Consider the following 16,782-nt stretch of genomic DNA (forward strand, 5'->3'; position numbering starts at 1 on the left):
GTCTGTGCTTGCTGAAAAAGAAAAATGTGCTTAAACCCAAACATAATTTTAGACAAAATCCTTCTTTATTTTATAGCTTTGTTGGAACATCACAAGGAAAAAATAGAAGCACGATCTTTGAAGGGTAAAAATATACAACAGCTTTTTAAAAGTGTAAAAATAACAAAGCATTTACTTGATCCCCCCCATCTCTTAATGCTCTCTCCTAATGTCCTTAAAATATTCTGTAATAACATTGTTTCTCTCTCCTTTTTTAAATTCGGGATTACCTTTCCTAAATGTTTTAGGGTAAAACAACAAAAGAAGGCCTGACCATTATCTGAATGCAGAAAACATTCAGACGTCCTTGGAATACAGACGTGGGGTGAAATACTCCAAAAGCATTGCAGCCCCTTTAGTGCACTAGTGATAAATATGTTCAGAAATCATCTATATTAAAAACAAAAACAATCCACGCCAAAAAAAGCTAACGTACTAAAAGCAGGTACCATAAATGCTCATACTTGCCTGCCATGGCTAGGTCATGTATACTGGCCTCTATTGCACTAAATACTCCAAAGCTGCCTGGTTCTCTAAAGACGTATCAAAGCCCACAGGTCAGACCCTGACTAGTCAGTAAGGCTCTAGTGCTATCAAAGAAAAAAAAAAAAACAACAACAGCAGAACATCAATGTGACCCTCAGAAACACACAACAGCAGCTGGTGTGTCCTACTCAGATAAGGTGGAGCTGTCCTCGTGTGATGTGATGTAATGTACAAAATGCCTCCCTCTAGTGGCTGTCAAGAAACAAGCCAAGGGAACCTATTTTAAACCTCTCATAACATATCTGCTGCCTTAATAAGCACAGGAAAAAAAAGAAGAGCAAAGCCCTTAGAGCATCATTTTATATCACCTAATTTATAAAATATGTGGGTTTTCCATTTAGAGGATTCTTCTACTATTAAGCAGCATCATCTCTAGTATGTCCCCAGACCACTCCACCACACACCTATAACCTAGATTTTTATTTTACCCCCCGCAACTAACCCAGATAGCGGGGTTTACTGCAGTGGTCACCTGTCTGACACACTGCCGAAAGCCTGTGTTAATCTCCAGCGCACAAATAACGCCCCAATTACACACTCATAATCCACTCTGCTGAGCACTCACCCCTAGCCAAGCCAAGAGCAGATTCCTCTTAATCTGTAATCTCATCAAGCTCCATCAACTGCTCCTCTACTCTACTCTGCTATGCTCTGCTCTGTTCTGCTATCAGCACATCAATCAGAAAAAGAAAAAAAAAAAAACAACGTACTCTAGACAGCTGCCACAGATCAGCACATTCACTCGCTCCGTCCCTTTACGCCACGCCCGGGAACTCTGTAAACACTGTCAATCTCACGCAGGGCTGAGCCTCCACCTGGCCAGAATACGCAGACATGGTTAACAGTGAATGAAGCAATTAGCATGATGCTGGAGGATCTTCACTTTCATTCACTGTTAGCAACGCTAGCGTTCCCAGGATCCGAAATTCTCACAACCCGGAAAACCCAGCGTCAGCTTATTTCAAGTATAAATGTGTACAAATGCTCATGGCCACTTATTAAGCAGTCTAAATATAGTCACTTTACTACTGAAAAATTGTAATCAGGTTCTAAACCCTTAAAATAAACTTCAGCAAGGCAGAGCGTACCAAAAGGCGGTCACTAAAGTCTTTGTTGTTTCATCACATCCATAATAATGAAACAATAAGCAGTAATCAGTAATCCTCCTGCTCCTCTACCAGCTCTCTACCAACATGTAACTCCTTGGATTCTAGTCGTCATATGGTCCTGTAATGATGTGTCCCTAAGATAAATCAGCTGTACTCAAACTATCAGTACATGGCCCTGCAGCACATAACCTGTTCCTAGAGACAGGAGAGCACCTCTACGTGTATTTGGAGAGTGGAAGGAGACTACTGTAAAGTTAAAACTCATCATCGGAGCTGAGCAGAAGGGTTTTTTCGTTGTCCCGGGTGCTGACGCAGCTGTGGCTGCGCGAGACCGGCGGTGCGGTGGCCCCCTGTTCCAGAGTGGACTGCTGGGTGTATTGCTGATAGGCTGGGGAGAAGTTGTGAATGGCGTCCTGCACCATGTCCCCAGGGTTCATGGTCTCCTTCAGGCTGCTCGAGATGCTTTTCATGGGGGCTGATCGGCCTGGGAGACAGGGCAAACAATGTAAACAATGAACACACAGACAAGCAAAGATAGCCTTTATGGACAATAGTACTGGGACACTGGGAGTATCATGCTTTTGTTGGAGTCTACTGCCCAGGGAAGGCTCTCTACTAGATTCTGGAGCATTGCTGCGAGGATTTGACTGCATTCAATGACAAGCATGTTAGTGAGCCCAGAATGTTGGATGATCAGCACCCCACCTCACCCCCAACAGTATTGGATGGAGCACCATCATCATTCCAGAGAAACGGTTCCACTGCTCCACTGGGGGGGGGGGGGCTTTAGCCCCAGCCCGCCATCAGGCATGGTGCTAATAGGTTCATGTTTATCTGCTTCAGAGAGCAGTCCTATTCTACTGGCAGTACTTCTTGTGTGTGTGTGTGTGTGTGTGTGTGTGTGTGTGTGTGTGTGTGTGTGTGCATTTAGACACCTGCATCAGCAATAGGTGCAACCTGAAGTAGCCAAATGCATTCATTAAAAGAAGTGTCCACAAACATTTGGACATACAGTGTATATATATTGTCGCTGTCTCATAAAAACGTATCCTTGTATCTCTGAAATGGCAACTTTACAGGCGAAGAAAATACCCTACTTAACTTTTCACAGAAGTCAATGTAAGAGATATTGTTCAAAGTCATGTTGGAACGTTTCTATTGGTCCATTCCTCAAGAACACAATCTAAGAACAAATTCCAGATTTACATGAATGTTAAAATGTATTTTAAAAAATTGGAAGCTAGTGAAATATATACAACGCTCTAACAAACGGCTTCAGTAAGAAAGAAAGGCAAGCAGAGGACAGAGTGTGTAGCCTACCGTACTGTCCATATATTGGAACAGGGCCTTTGTGCAGCATTAGAAAAGTGGAGGAAAAAAGTGAATGAATAGATGAAGATCCCAGATGTAAAAGGTAAAGACGGTAGGAACACAGATTTTGCAGGGAGGGGATGGTATTCAAGGAGCATGAAACCAAAAAGGAGGAAGGAACAGAGAAGGGATGAAAAAAAGTTTGAAAAGGGGAGAGAAGAGGAAGGAAGAGAAAGTCAGCCAGAAAAATAAAAGCCACTCGAACAACCGCCAACCCCAAACCTACCAAAAACCATAAAGCTGTCTGCACTACTTGAGTGGTATGAAGTTCGTGGACTGATATTTGTAAAGTAATGTTACGAGATAATAAATATGTTAATGTTTTGATTATCAACAATATGAGCTGTAGAAATTATAGAGAGAAGCCTGTTTACTCATGCACCGTTCGCATGCAGCACACAGAGGAATACATGTTTATTACATGTAAATTATTAAGAATACGGCCTCAGGACATCAGTAGGCTTTTTATGTCAGATGCCTAATTGAGGCTGCCTCTTTAAAGCAGCTAATCTGTACAGTGCTGAAGGCAGATGGAGACTTTTACACAAGGGCTTTTCTCCTCACTGGATACTGTTCCAACATGGTCATTTGTTAGATAAATAAATATTATAGGTCTCACTAACTTCAGATATATTAGTTACCATCTAGCTAACATCGGGTGGAGTAGTTAACATGTATCTAACACCAGCCAGAGTGGTTATCATGTAGTTTACATTCAGCTAACAGGAGTAGTGCACTGAGCAAACATTGGTTAGAGTAGTTACCATCTATCTAACATCAGCTAGAGAAGTTAACACTGAGCCAACATCTATTTAACATTAGCTAGAGTAGTTAACACTGAGCCAACATCTATCCAACATCAGCTAGAGTAGTTACCATCTATCTAACATCAGCTAGAGTAGTTAACACTGAGCCAACATTGGTTAGAGTAGTTACCATCTAGCTAACATCAGCTAGAGTAGTTAACACTGAGCCAACATCTATTTAACATTAGCTAGAGTAGTTACCATCTATCTAACATCAGCTAGAGTAGTAAACACTGAGCCACTGAGCCAACATTGGTTAGAGTAGTTGACATCTAGCTAACATCGGTTAGAGTAGTGACCATTTAGCTAACATTCACTATTATAGAGTAGTTAACATCTATCTAACATCAGCTAGAGTAGTTAACACTGAGCCAACATTGGTTGGAACAGTTAACATCTAACGTACATTAGCTAGAGTAGTATCTAACATCGGTTAAAGTAGTTACCATCTATTTAACATTAGCTAGCGTAGTTACCAGTAGTAGTCAACAGTAGTTAACGTTTACACAAAAGCAAACCCATTAAAAGGGGGAATTGCTGTTTGCTGCTACGACTTCAAGTCATCAAATACTGTAAATGCTCAAACAGTGATTTAAAGTATTGAAATCTTAGCACCTAGTGCACAGCCTTTGAGATATTCAGTCAGTGTCTTTGGGACTGATAAAACAAAGCCTCACCTTGAGAATCCAGCCTCTTGTCCATGTAGACAGTATATGTGAAGGCATGGCGCAGCGCCAGGGCAGCAAAGAACATCTCAATGCAGATGATGAAGTTCTGATAGCCGGCCGCCACGGTGCCCTCACCAACGGACACCTCTGCAGAGTTGATCTGAGGAATGGCACCACACTTCTCCAGGATGGCCAGCAGCATACCTGAGAAAGCAATGTTCACGTCATCTGGCAGTTTCACGTATTTGCCCTGTGGAAATCTCAGAGGTACGGGACAGAATCACTGGCTCACCCTGCCAGAAGGAGAGGAAGATGACCGATTTGACCATGAAGAACTTAAGCATGGGGCTGTAGGGGCTGAGCAGGTCTCGGGTAGCGAAGTAGAAGAGGAAGAGAGCATAGAGGGACAGGCTAACGGAGATGTTATAGATGATGGTCACGTACAGGTAACCACTGGCCACACTGTGACAGAAGAACAGGGGCAGGAACAAGGGATGAGCCAAAGCTTTCCACACAGTTTTCATTTGCAACATTACAGTAGATTAAAAGGAGAAACACATACTTGAAATCTCCATCACGATACTTCCCAAAGGCCTGCAGGATGACTGTGACCACAGCCATCAGAGGTTTGACCACACAGAACTGCAACGTGGCCTGCGGAGGAGGGGGGGGTACACAACGCTTAAGCATGGAAGAAAAAAACAAACAAACAAAAAACCCACATTTGTTTTTTGTGTCCTACAAGTAACCCATAGCCGTACCGCAGCTGCTCTATGTAAAGCACAAAAGAAGCCATCTGTTAGAGGTGACCTGGAATGGAAATCTGGATTGGAAAACTGTTCCAGGGCTGCCATGAATATCCGTGCTAGCCTGAAAAACTATCCCTAGCTGACCATGGGAGGCATTGCTTGGTGAAAGGCCACTATGCATATCCATGTTAGGCTAAAAGCTAACCCTAGCCAATCAGTTATAATCTCTTTAGCTAGCTAACTGGACACCATGCTGAGAGGACAGCAACACTATTCAGTAAGACTCAGGAATAATTAAGACCTTTGTGCTTTGCTTTGTGGCTATGTGTTGCGGTGAGCAGTGCTCATCAAATTATTCCTGAGCCCTCCATATAAGGAAAAAGTGTGTTTCATTCAGAGTCCTAAACACAGGGTCGTAAATGGGCATGTATTTTTGCCCCAACCAAAGTAACATTTTTAGTATTTATACAGCTTAAAAGACTATACAGTCTATGACACTTTTAATGGGGGAATTCCACATAATTCAGTAGTTAAGATGTAAACAGTCATTTAGAATTGTGTGATGTTTTTGAGTCCCAACTGTTCACTGTGGTGGTGAATGGAAGATTCACCAGATGCCTCAAATGTTTATAGCCTTTAAAAATACAACATGTTTTACAGGTTTGAGAAAAGTAGTAAATAATAATAAATAAATAAACAAAAATACAATTATTTACAATATTTTTATATTTTCCCCACATCACATATGTAAAATGTCTGTCTGTGTATGTTGTGTAATATTGTGACCCCTGCTTCCCATCACCAAAACTGTACAGTTTCTCTACAATAAACCAGTCTCACTGCCCTTATTTATGTCTGAAAACAAGAAGACATTTAAAGATTGATTATAAGATTGACTTTTTTAAACTACAATGTTACTGTGTATTTGTTTTTTTGGGGTTCAGATGTCTGTTCATTTTATGTATTTAATTAAAATTGGGGAAAAAGATGACGACTGGTTAAACTGCAGTGAATGTAACTGTAATACATGTGCACAAACATTTGTAGGAACATTTTTACAGTAGAAAGGCGAGTCTGGATATTGAGTACAGACTTACCTGTTTGCAGAATCTGAGGAAGCCAATAGAGTACGTCTTGCCCCAAAGGCAGCAAGTCCCATACACACAGCTGGACCTTCAGTACAAGCAGACAGGTTATTTGGTAAAGAAATGAAAACACCTAAAGTTACAGGCAAGTTACCGGTATCTTCATTCTGAAAGCCTGGTTAATTACAGGGAGGAATTCAGCACTATGAAACATGTTCTAAATATTAATTGTAGCCAAACCCCCCAACCCCTAAAAAAAACATAGATTTAAAAAAATAAACTTAGAGGAACTTAGAAGATAAAAGTGGTTACTATGCAGTTCAGGCAGTTACTGTACAACAGTGGTTGTTCTTAACAGGTTCTCTATAAACAGTTGTTCAGTGTATTTTGTGTACAGATTGACTCACTCAATGGGCTTTCCTCTGATCTCTGCCATGATGGCACTCTCTCCTCCCAAATACTCATAACAAAGACTCAGGAAGTTATAGATCACAAATGCTGCAAGAGAAACAAAGATATAGTAAGACAAAGACATTTGTACTGTTTGTATTGGTGTTTGATTCACAATCTAGGTGACTACGCTGCGCTACACCAAGAGTCCTTGGGCAAGACTCTGAACACTACATTGGCCCACCTCTGTAATACGAATGACCTTGTAAGTCACTCTGAATAAGAGCATCAGCTAAATGCCGTAAATGTAAATAACCTTACTCATGAATCAACTCTAAATCCTAACCCCCACAGGGTTACACTGAATAAACAATCATTTACAGTCAACTCAGAGTTGCATTTAATACATATTCAGTTGAATGTCAGGGGAGAATCTACGAGGCATCCACAACGGACCATCCAAGGAACACTAATTTTTCCTTTACTCTGATTTTATGCATATGATGGTGTTTTCATACTAGGACAGTTTTCCTGAGGTTTGGGTAAAAAAACAAAAAAAAAACAATATATTATCTTGCTTACAGTATTCCATTATACTGTGGCCATATAGGGAAACGAAGCTGCAAGAAATAGTAGCCTATTTCAAATCACAAAATTCACATACACACTTATGAATGATGCACCTAACAGGGCAGCCAATCAGGACAGAGGTGACTAATTTCAGTCTTAAAAAAGTACAGTAATAAAAACAGCCTGTTTAAGTCTAAGCAATAAAGAGAGGTTGGGAAATGGTCATGTACAATTGATTTATGACTCTGTTTAATACATACGCCCATATGATCATCATTAAGTGGACCTCTGGGAAATAACTATAACATTAAGGATGTGCACAGGTACTCGAGTACTTGGGTAATTATGCAAGGTGTAGATATTACTATACAGACAATAATTACATTCTCTCTCAGGTAAACAGAGAAAATAAACTGTACTGCAACAGATGGGCTACACTGAGTAACTGTAAGCCCACAAAGTGGAACTGCACAGTAGGTGTTTCCCATAAAACGGTCAATGAATGCAGCCACAGGTGTACCCAATAAACTGGTAAGAGCTGTAGTTTTCCCAAGCGTTAAACTCCTGCAGCAACCCAGCCCTCACACTCATTTCACCCTCCCTGTGGGTTTAATTTGTCCATATACCATGGCCTGTTGGTCTGTGGAGTAGTGAGCAAACACTGCGAGTGTGTGTGTGTGTGTGTGTGTAGCTCTCTCTTTCTCTCTCTCTCTCTATATATATATATATATAGGGAATACTCTGGGGACGCAGCTGCTCAGTGTGGGTGGTTGGTGCTGAGTAGTAAAAGCAGGCAGCAGTGGAGTGCAGCTGAAGGGCTTGTTAACGCAGACATCAGCTTTTCTAATACACCCCCTCGCCACAATCACCCACCCACATGTGTCACACTCAGCAGCTCTCTCGGTCTTTACTGGGACATGACCGCAGGAATGACTTCATCAGTACAGCCTGGAGCACAGGGTTATTTATAACACTGTCAGGCCAACGTGAGGGTGAGTAATGGCGATCAAAAATGATATAAACACCGAGAGTGTTAATCTGTGAATTCCTGAAGATTCTATTCAATCACACTTCAAGGAATGATTATAGTTTAGTGGTTTGATTATAAGTTAAAAGTACACATATACACAAATGTACATTTGTGACAGACAAAAAAGTCTATATATATATATAGACCTTTTTGTCTGTCACATATATATATATATAAGTAATTTTTACTTCTTTAAAATCTGTTTTATCATCATCCAAAACACATTACTATTACAGACTGATATTTATTTGCTGATTATTCTTCTTTAAAAACTATTGAGCTTAAAAAAAAAGCTGCTTAAAACTCATGCTGTTCATTTAAAGCAACATAATGTAGAGTTTATTTAGCATGCTCCACTGACTCTAACCGAGAGAATAGATTCTCTACTGTTGCAACTCCAGGCTCAGCATGCTGCTAACTGCACTATGTAACTTTGGTGAAGCAGGCAGGACCACGCTTTGCGAAAACTGCCCAACACTGCATAATCCAACTCACATTTGTCATGCTTCTTTCACTTTCAGTGACAGTTTGGTGTCTCTCAGTTTGTCCTGAAATGCATGCATGTTTTTTTTCTGGCAACTGATCACAATTCCTCAACGTTAACCCCATGAGAACCATTGTGTGTGGAAGACACAGTCAACTCCGTGGCCTACAAACACCTCCGAAAATATGCAAGTATGTAGAAAGTATGTAGTCCTCATTTAAAAAACTCAATGATTCTTTATCCTCCTCAAAAGTTGTTAAATTATATGAAACATAACATGTTGGTGCTGTTCAGATTCAATATTTTCTTCCTCTTTCATTTTTTTTAACTTTTTTTTTTTTGATTAGGGAGTGAGTAATTAAAGTGCAGGCCCAGATACGCAGTTTAACGGGTCAATGATTATTCAGTGTAATAATTATTTGCGGTAATGGTTTTTCCTACAAGTTACAATCACTGCCTGCTCTAATAACAATGAAGAGGACTGATGTTAATCTAAGGGCAGGTCCATTAGTTTATCTGTGAACTAGTTCCTCTGTATCCTCCATAAGGGCTCAACACTGTTGCTATGCAACAGGCAGAACTCCCAAAGCAATTCCAGCAGTGCAGCAGCTTGAGAGCAAATACACAGGGCCTCGGAGACGACTCCCGAGTATACGCACTGCAGGCCGGCGTGCGGAAATCCAGACACACTAGGAGACACCTAGTATAATAACAATCCCTGCATATTGCAAATTTGGTCATACTGCTATACTGCAACATGTGTAATACGGCTTGCTGTGTTTTAACTGGTTTCCACTGGTCAATTAAGCACATGACAGTTGAACACTGGCCTGCAAAGATTAAAATACATTAGAAATGACTTTAATTTACTGCTGGATTACATGAATATTTTTTATCTACATTTTTTAACCCTCATCTGGAACTGTAATTGGTCAGGACGCTTACAGTGCACAGTGAAGAAATACTGTGATTGGTTACACATCCATTTGTATATTGCTATGATACTACACCTTCTGTGATACAAGTATTGCAAAAGCCTCCATCATGACATGTATTAAAACAACACTGTGTATATGGATGTACATACAATACTGATGTATTGTGATTGAGAATTGATACAGTATTGCAAAACATAAATACAGTATTGATTGTTAATAGTTTATGTGTAAAGATTGGTGGCACACAGAGGTTCATTCACTAAATAGCAGTGATCCACTATTCTGACTACATAAAAATTCCACTTTTCTTTAACTCAGATATTATGTATATGATGTTTTTGTACCATTTCCTAAAAAATGAGTTATAATAAAAGCAATATATTCTCTTGCTTACAATATCACAATATAATTGTAACTGTATAATTGTAATATATTGAATTGTAACCCTTGTATCATATATCACATCGCCAGGTTCTTGAGGCAGCCCTAATTATGCAGCATTTTTAACCTTATATTATAATACAACATAATTCAATTATTTGAAATTAACAATATGACTTTCAATTCCTGTCGATGATCCACTGACTGTAACAGGGAGATTGTCATCCCTGTCATTGCCACTCCAGGCCGAAACGCCTGTGTATGCCTATGTAACTTCGGTGGAGCTGCACAACATCTCTTGCCAGAAATGTACAACTGTGCTGCGGAGTCAAATTTGTGTCAAATCCTCTAATATTACTATACTACCTTAGTCCACATGCTACTTTCACTTTCAGTGATGGTACTGTATCTCTCAGTTTAGTAACAAATGCACATGTACAGCTGTTCATGAGAGGGCACTCAAAGCACAACTTGTATATATGGCAGTGAGGTAAAAGTGAATTACACTCCCCTACTGTAGGGGGAGCAGAGGAGCAAAATAATATTCTTGCAGAAGGCTGCTTTAGTCTAAATACACATTTCCGCTGTTCCAAGCCTGGCCAGGGTGCCTCTAAGTGTTTGAAAAGTCAATTCTGCTACATCTGTAACTCCGCCTCAACAGATGAAAAGCTTCTGATTGGCTCCACTCTGCCCCTCCTGCTCTTCACATGCTTGTCTAGCCTGCATTATCTTTATTGTATTTTAGATTTTTTAAATGCGCTGAGAGGGCAGATATACTGTGTAGCTCTAACCAGCATCATCAGTCTGTTCACTCAAACTTTGTGAAGCCCAACCAAACTTACCCTCATAGCAGTCTCTCACTGTGTCAAAGTAGACATAGTACTGATCATTGGTGAAGAAGAGCAGACTGAGCCACGAGTCGAAGGCATAGATGGGCACTATGAAGAGGATGCGTACGATGTGTCGCTGCTCGTTAGGTGAGCGGTAGAAGCGCAAGTGCATGTAGATCTGAAAGGGAGAGAACAGAGCATTCACATTTATAACTCAGATGTTAATCAGACTGCTTCCAAAGCTGGGATTTCCTCTGTAAGACTCAAAGCTACAGCCAGCAGGAGATGAAATGAACTAGAGTGACACTAAACTCTACAACACGACGGACTTAGCTAGAATTCTCAATTCTTATTTGTTCATAAAACAATTATTTGAATTATTAGACAAATTTGTATAATAACTATCATAGAAATATTTTCTTTTCCCACAATTCAACTGACAACATACTCCCTGCTCCTGCTATTTTGCTCCACTGCCCATATTGTCATGCAACAGGCATTAAAACTGCTCATGTCTTTCGTATGGTAACAATGGTGACTGCAACACTAGTATCTAAAGCTACTTTCGGCAGCTGTGGCCTAAAGGACTCAGGACCGAAAGGTTGTTTGTGGTTTGATCCTCTGGACTGGCAGGACGTGGGAGGTGGGGGGGGGGTGGTATAAGAGAAGTTCAGCTGAGTCACAGCTAAGGTGCCTTTCCTTCACCTGCCCCGGTGGTGCTGGGGGAGGCTGCCCACTCATCTGGGTGTGTGTTCTTACTGCCCTAACCACTATTGTGAGATTGTGTGTGTGTTCACTGCTATAGAAGGGTTAAATGCAGCCCACATATTTGAAGGAAGGCGCTGGGTCTCAAGGTCCACAGCACTAACATCGCTTTAAGAGGGATGAGGGGAGAGAGAGCGGAATCTACCCACGTGGAGAAAGCCCGGCCAATTGTGCTCTCTCAGATTCCGGCTGCTGATGGCAAAACGGCATGGCTCGGGATTTAAACTCACGTTCCCGAGGCCACAGTTGCAAAATATTGAAAACGAATAGGGAGACAAGAACGCCGTTGCAGTGTGTATAAAACGTACTAGCTTTAATCTACTGTACAAGTCCAGTTTCAACCCCAAAGAAGATTTTAAGGGGTTTAAGGGGGAAATGTGGTGTTTACCTGGTGGCAGGTGAGCAGCAGTGCCGTCCACACGAAGAAGCCAGACACAGCCTGAGCCGTGGTGGTCATGATGAAGATAGGGCGCTCAGGGGTGAGCAACGGAGCCTCGGGCAGCCAGGAGATGTTCGGGCCGGTAGGGGCCATCGTTGCTGGGGATCCTGGAGCCATTGCGGCCACTAAGTCTTCCCTAAAGCGCTCTGACAACGGTACGTCACGTCTCCACAGCCTGTTCATCTAAAGAGCATCAGAGAACAAATTTAACCACTACGATCACAGCAATGAAGTTCTGGTTTTGAGCTGCTACCAGTGACCCATTTAAACAGGTGCTTTTGTAGAACTGCTTTCTTTTATGTGTGAATCTTTACGAAGCTGTAGGCCTTTTTTAGTTTTGTACTTGACCTCCAAGGATAACGTAATGTGATGAGGATACTATTCTGAAACCTGTGGACCTGTTTTTGTTGAATATTTCCCGTTTTCTTTAAATTTGGTAGTGCCCATTAGCCCATAAATCAGTCACCACCTCTTTTCAAACTGCTGCCAAAGAGGCATCACCAGGCAGCTTACACATAATGTTCCCAGCACCAGCTCATGTGCCAGAGGGGAGAGGGCAACCTTAACCCACCCAGAGAGAGCTCGGGCAATTGTGCTCTCTCCGACTCCGGTCGCTGATGGCAAAGCAGCATGGCTCGGGACTCGAACTTGCGAATGTTTTACCCAGCCCTTCTGTTAACACTTACAAAGGAGCTTCATGAAGCTGCTGCTTTTGTAACTGCTTCTCAAGTGCATCCCTAGTCGTACCAGGACATTAAACTCTGTGTGTAATGTCTCATGATTGCTGCTCTGCATAATCACATTGTAGACGTGTTATCACAAAGGCCCAAGCAGACTTCCACAAAAGAGGAGTACGCAGCACATCTAGTAAGTAAGGAGCTATAAATACACAACACTGTGAGTCACTGTGCCTGACTAACTGACGTGGCTAAGTGCACTGACCGGAGGGAGTGGGTGGATCTTGGACAATGGGCCGATCAAAGAAAATAGAGCCAGTTGCCCATAGTAACCAGTCACATATTAATGTGTCCATGGCAATCTGGCTCTAGAGAGCATCACTGACGATCCTGGAGTTTTTACTGAAATAGTCATCAGGGTGGTGGTTATGGTACAAAGCTAACCTCTCCATGATCTCCAGATGTTCTTAGCTGTGTCTTATTTGGAGGGTTTAAATAGGTTAGATTACTTTTAGATGCTCATCATGCAGAGCTAAAATAAACAGACGTTCTTGAAGAAATACCAGATCAACATTTCAAGATCAGTATCGGAAAGAAAAAGCACTATAAAGGCATTTTCACACCTGCTTTTCAGAACACTGCTACGTTTTCAACCTTGGTGTGGGAGGTATAATCGTACCTGAATGTGGCCCAAAACTAGCTTACCGAGACCCTTGAAAGGAGGAACTCTGGAGCGGTTCGTTTGAGCCGACCCAACCATCAGGCATCCTTTGCAGGACTGAGCTTAATGACTCATACTCTCCTAAACCTGGTTCATTACTCAGATAATTACTGCAGCTATGAACCAATGCCATCTCTGCTGTTGCTCATGTTAAACTGAACAGAAGTATGCACTCGTCCTGAACACAGGACCTTCTTATTGTGTTTACCTTCTTGCTCTCACCCCAGACAGGTCTGTTCAATAAATGTGGAGAACGTGGTTCTGACATGGTTTGTCGTGGCTCATTCTATCATGCTCAAACTACTCGAGCCCTCTGCTACAGTGTTCCCCAGCCCTGGTCCTGGTGACCCACTGCCCTGTAAAGGTTTGGGTTTCCTCTGCTCTGACACACTAACTTTAACTCAGTAAGGACTCAAGTTGATTAGTTGGGTCAGGTGTGCTGAGAGCAGGCTGAACATGCTGAACAGTCCCTAGGACCAGGGTTGGGGCCCAGTGCTCCACTCCATAACCCTTTCTGTTATTTATCACTGATATTGTCATGGTGTCACTGATGTTAGGACATAACTTCATTCACTTCACATTCTCATACCTGTGCTACACCGTACAATTCTGCATTGTCTCAGTCTAGATTACAGAAGAATCCTAACCATCACAGAACGATGCAGTTGTACAGCTGCACCCAGAGTACCACTGTACCGTAAGACGTAAGCCGTTAGCAAGTTACCAACACATCATACTAAGCTTAGCTCAAGCTGTCCGACTACGGCAAGCGCAAACGAAACACCTGGAGCGAGAAGACCCACCTCCTACTTTCAAATCAGCAAGGGTGTCGTCCTCCGTCTTTTCTTTGGAAGGGCTGGGCTTAAGCTATGGGTATTATTGGGTATAGCTTAACACCCGGAAACACTACCCCTAAAGCACTAGTTCACTTTTTTATTATTTCATTATAATAATAACTTAATAACATAATGATATGACCTGTGTGAGCGAGTGTGTGTTCACTGTTTACAATTTACTGCTTAACACACTATGGACTGTACTGACTACCTCAGGGAGGACTGTACGACACCAGGTGGAAAAAAATAATGTGCACTACTGTCTGAATTAATTAAATAAAATAAAGGTGGAAAAAAAATAATGTGCACTACTGTCTGAAATAATTAAATAAAATAAAGGTGGAAAAAAAATAATGTGCACTACTGTCTGAAATAATTAAATAAAATAAAGGTGGAAAAAAAATAATGTGCACTACTGTCTGAAATAATTAAATAAAATAAAGGTGGAAAAAAAATAATGTGCACTACTGTCTGAAATAAATAAACAAATAATTTAATTAAAGATGGAAAAAAAACTTACTTGCACTACTGTCTATAGTGTCTATAATAAATAATATAAAATAAATATGAAAAAGCCTAGACTTTGGGGCCATTTGGGGGGTTGTGCCAACATTATTATGACTTTTAAAACACCTACTGAATCTGAATGAAGACAAATGATGACTGTGTACAGTTATCTGCTAATGAGTTTAGAGATGGGGAGGGCAGAGTGTGGTCTATTCCATTAAACTGAATATAAAATTATAAAATAAAATATAAATTATAAAAAATTCATATAATTATATAATATTATAATTAATACGATGCCAATCATGGAGCATATATATTGTATTTATTATTACATTAATTTACATTTTTCTTTTTTACAATTTTAACGTATTGTTGCTCTCTTATTGCCTAAACATACAAATCAACACACTGCCTCTCCATAGGGGCAACTAATCCCACCCTAAACACAAAGTCCATTCAAACACAGCGCGCGCACACACACACACGCACACACACACACACACACACACACACACACACACACACACACATATATTCTCAACTTTACGTAAACTTTAAGCTGTAACCCTGCGTTAGGCCGGAGTGTGAGTTCATACGCAGTTCAGTGACCCCCCTGTTCTCTCCTGCAGGTCGAGAGAGGCGCGTATCCCCGTTATGTGTGCACCAGCTGACCGCTACTCACCAGGCTCAGTAATGCTGTGTGTGAAGAAGAAAGCAGATTGGGCCTTAAATCCTCGCCGCCATGGCTGCCTGTTTATTTATCCGCTCGCTCTGAGCAGTGCGGTGTTTACAGCAGCCTTCTCTTCAGCCATGAGGGAGGACGGACCCGACGGTGGACCTCAGGGTCGCTTCTACGAGAGGTTCCCGGAGAGAACCGTCAGAGACGCTGCTCTTCCTGAAGCCGCTTCATGAGCGCAGACTGTGCGGAGGATTACCATCACTGATCCGAAAACTTTACAGCCAGTCAAAGCCAGGAAAGCAGCCACAACCCCCACCACGCACACACACACACACACACACACACACACACACACACACACACACACACACACACACACACATTTCCCAAAATGGTCTCCTCCTCCACGCTTTCAAAATAAGAGTCCCTGTCGTTCCACCGCAGGTGAGTCTTTATTAAGTGTCCTGTTCCTATTTAACACCCCCAAAATATTAAGATTGCTTTGCAGTCGCGGTGATAGGGAACAGGGGCTCTAAAAAAGCTGGGAAACCTACATTTAATTTGTCCACCCAGCGAGTGCAGCTGTATGCAGTGTGGGTACCCTTAGAAATGACCAAAACATGAGATATGGCCAGGGGTGTCCAAACATTTGCACATTACGGTACCTTTCCACCCTGAAATGTACTTTAAAGGGATCTATTTTAAACTGTTTTAAGTAATGTCCAGTGTGTCTAGCATAAGACGTATAACCCAAATGTAAACAAACCCTTTTACTAGTAGGTCGCCCATTTTGACAAAACAACCATATTCAACATTTGTGTTGGACACAGCTGGAATTTGGCCTGTAACCCATCTGCGCAGTGACACACACACACACATACACGCTAGCAGTCAAACACACACGCTGACATTGAGCACACGTGCCCGGAGCGGTGGGCATCCAGGGGTGTAGAGAGGGTGAAGGGCCTTGCAAAGCCCAGGTATTAAACCCATAACCCGGTGGTCTAACCGCTGAACCACCACTGGGTGAGGGTCTACCTAAAAGCTAAAAGACTAATTGATAAAGTTGAGTTAATTTAGCACTGTATGTTTAGTTTCTCGCTCAGTGGGGAAGAGAGAAAGAGACAGAGAGAGAGAGAGAGAGAGAGAGAGATAGCAA

At 41.7% G+C, this 16,782-nt stretch overlaps 1 protein-coding gene across 2 annotated transcripts; it reads right to left on the minus strand.

Annotated features, from left to right (window-relative positions):
* Positions 1-43: 43 nt before the first annotated feature.
* tmem184ba (transmembrane protein 184ba) lies at positions 44-15,953 on the minus strand. 2 transcript variants are annotated; one of them, XM_072668094.1, is made up of 10 exons: positions 15,627-15,953; positions 12,150-12,383; positions 11,009-11,174; positions 6,781-6,871; positions 6,386-6,461; positions 5,102-5,193; positions 4,832-5,001; positions 4,549-4,743; positions 3,015-3,041; positions 44-2,178 (listed from the first exon to the last, which is right to left on the minus strand). In XM_072668094.1, exons 2-10 carry the CDS (start codon positions 12,381-12,383, stop codon positions 1,949-1,951), a joined length of 1,281 nt encoding a protein of 426 aa, XP_072524195.1. In that variant the 5' UTR covers positions 15,627-15,953; the 3' UTR covers positions 44-1,948. The 2 variants fall into 2 exon arrangements, with proteins under 2 accessions (XP_072524195.1, XP_072524196.1); XM_072668095.1 differs by lacking the exon at positions 3,015-3,041.
* Positions 15,954-16,782: the final 829 nt, after the last annotated feature.

The sequence above is a fragment of the Salminus brasiliensis genome, chromosome 22 (assembly GCF_030463535.1).
Source record: "Salminus brasiliensis chromosome 22, fSalBra1.hap2, whole genome shotgun sequence".
Classification (NCBI taxonomy): domain Eukaryota; kingdom Metazoa; phylum Chordata; class Actinopteri; order Characiformes; family Bryconidae; genus Salminus; species Salminus brasiliensis.

Excerpts from the sequence above, each read along its gene's own strand:
- tmem184ba (XM_072668094.1), bottom strand. The coding sequence starts at position 12,383 with ATGAACAGGCTGTGGAGACGTGACGTACCGTTGTCAGAGCGCTTTAGG. Across the intron at positions 6,872-11,008 it reads AGTGAGAGACTGCTATGAGG|CATTTGTGATCTATAACTTC; the intron begins GTAAGTTTGGTT and ends TTTCTCTTGCAG. Across the intron at positions 6,462-6,780 it reads ATCAGAGGAAAGCCCATTGA|GTCCAGCTGTGTGTATGGGA; the intron begins GTGAGTCAATCT and ends CTTGTACTGAAG.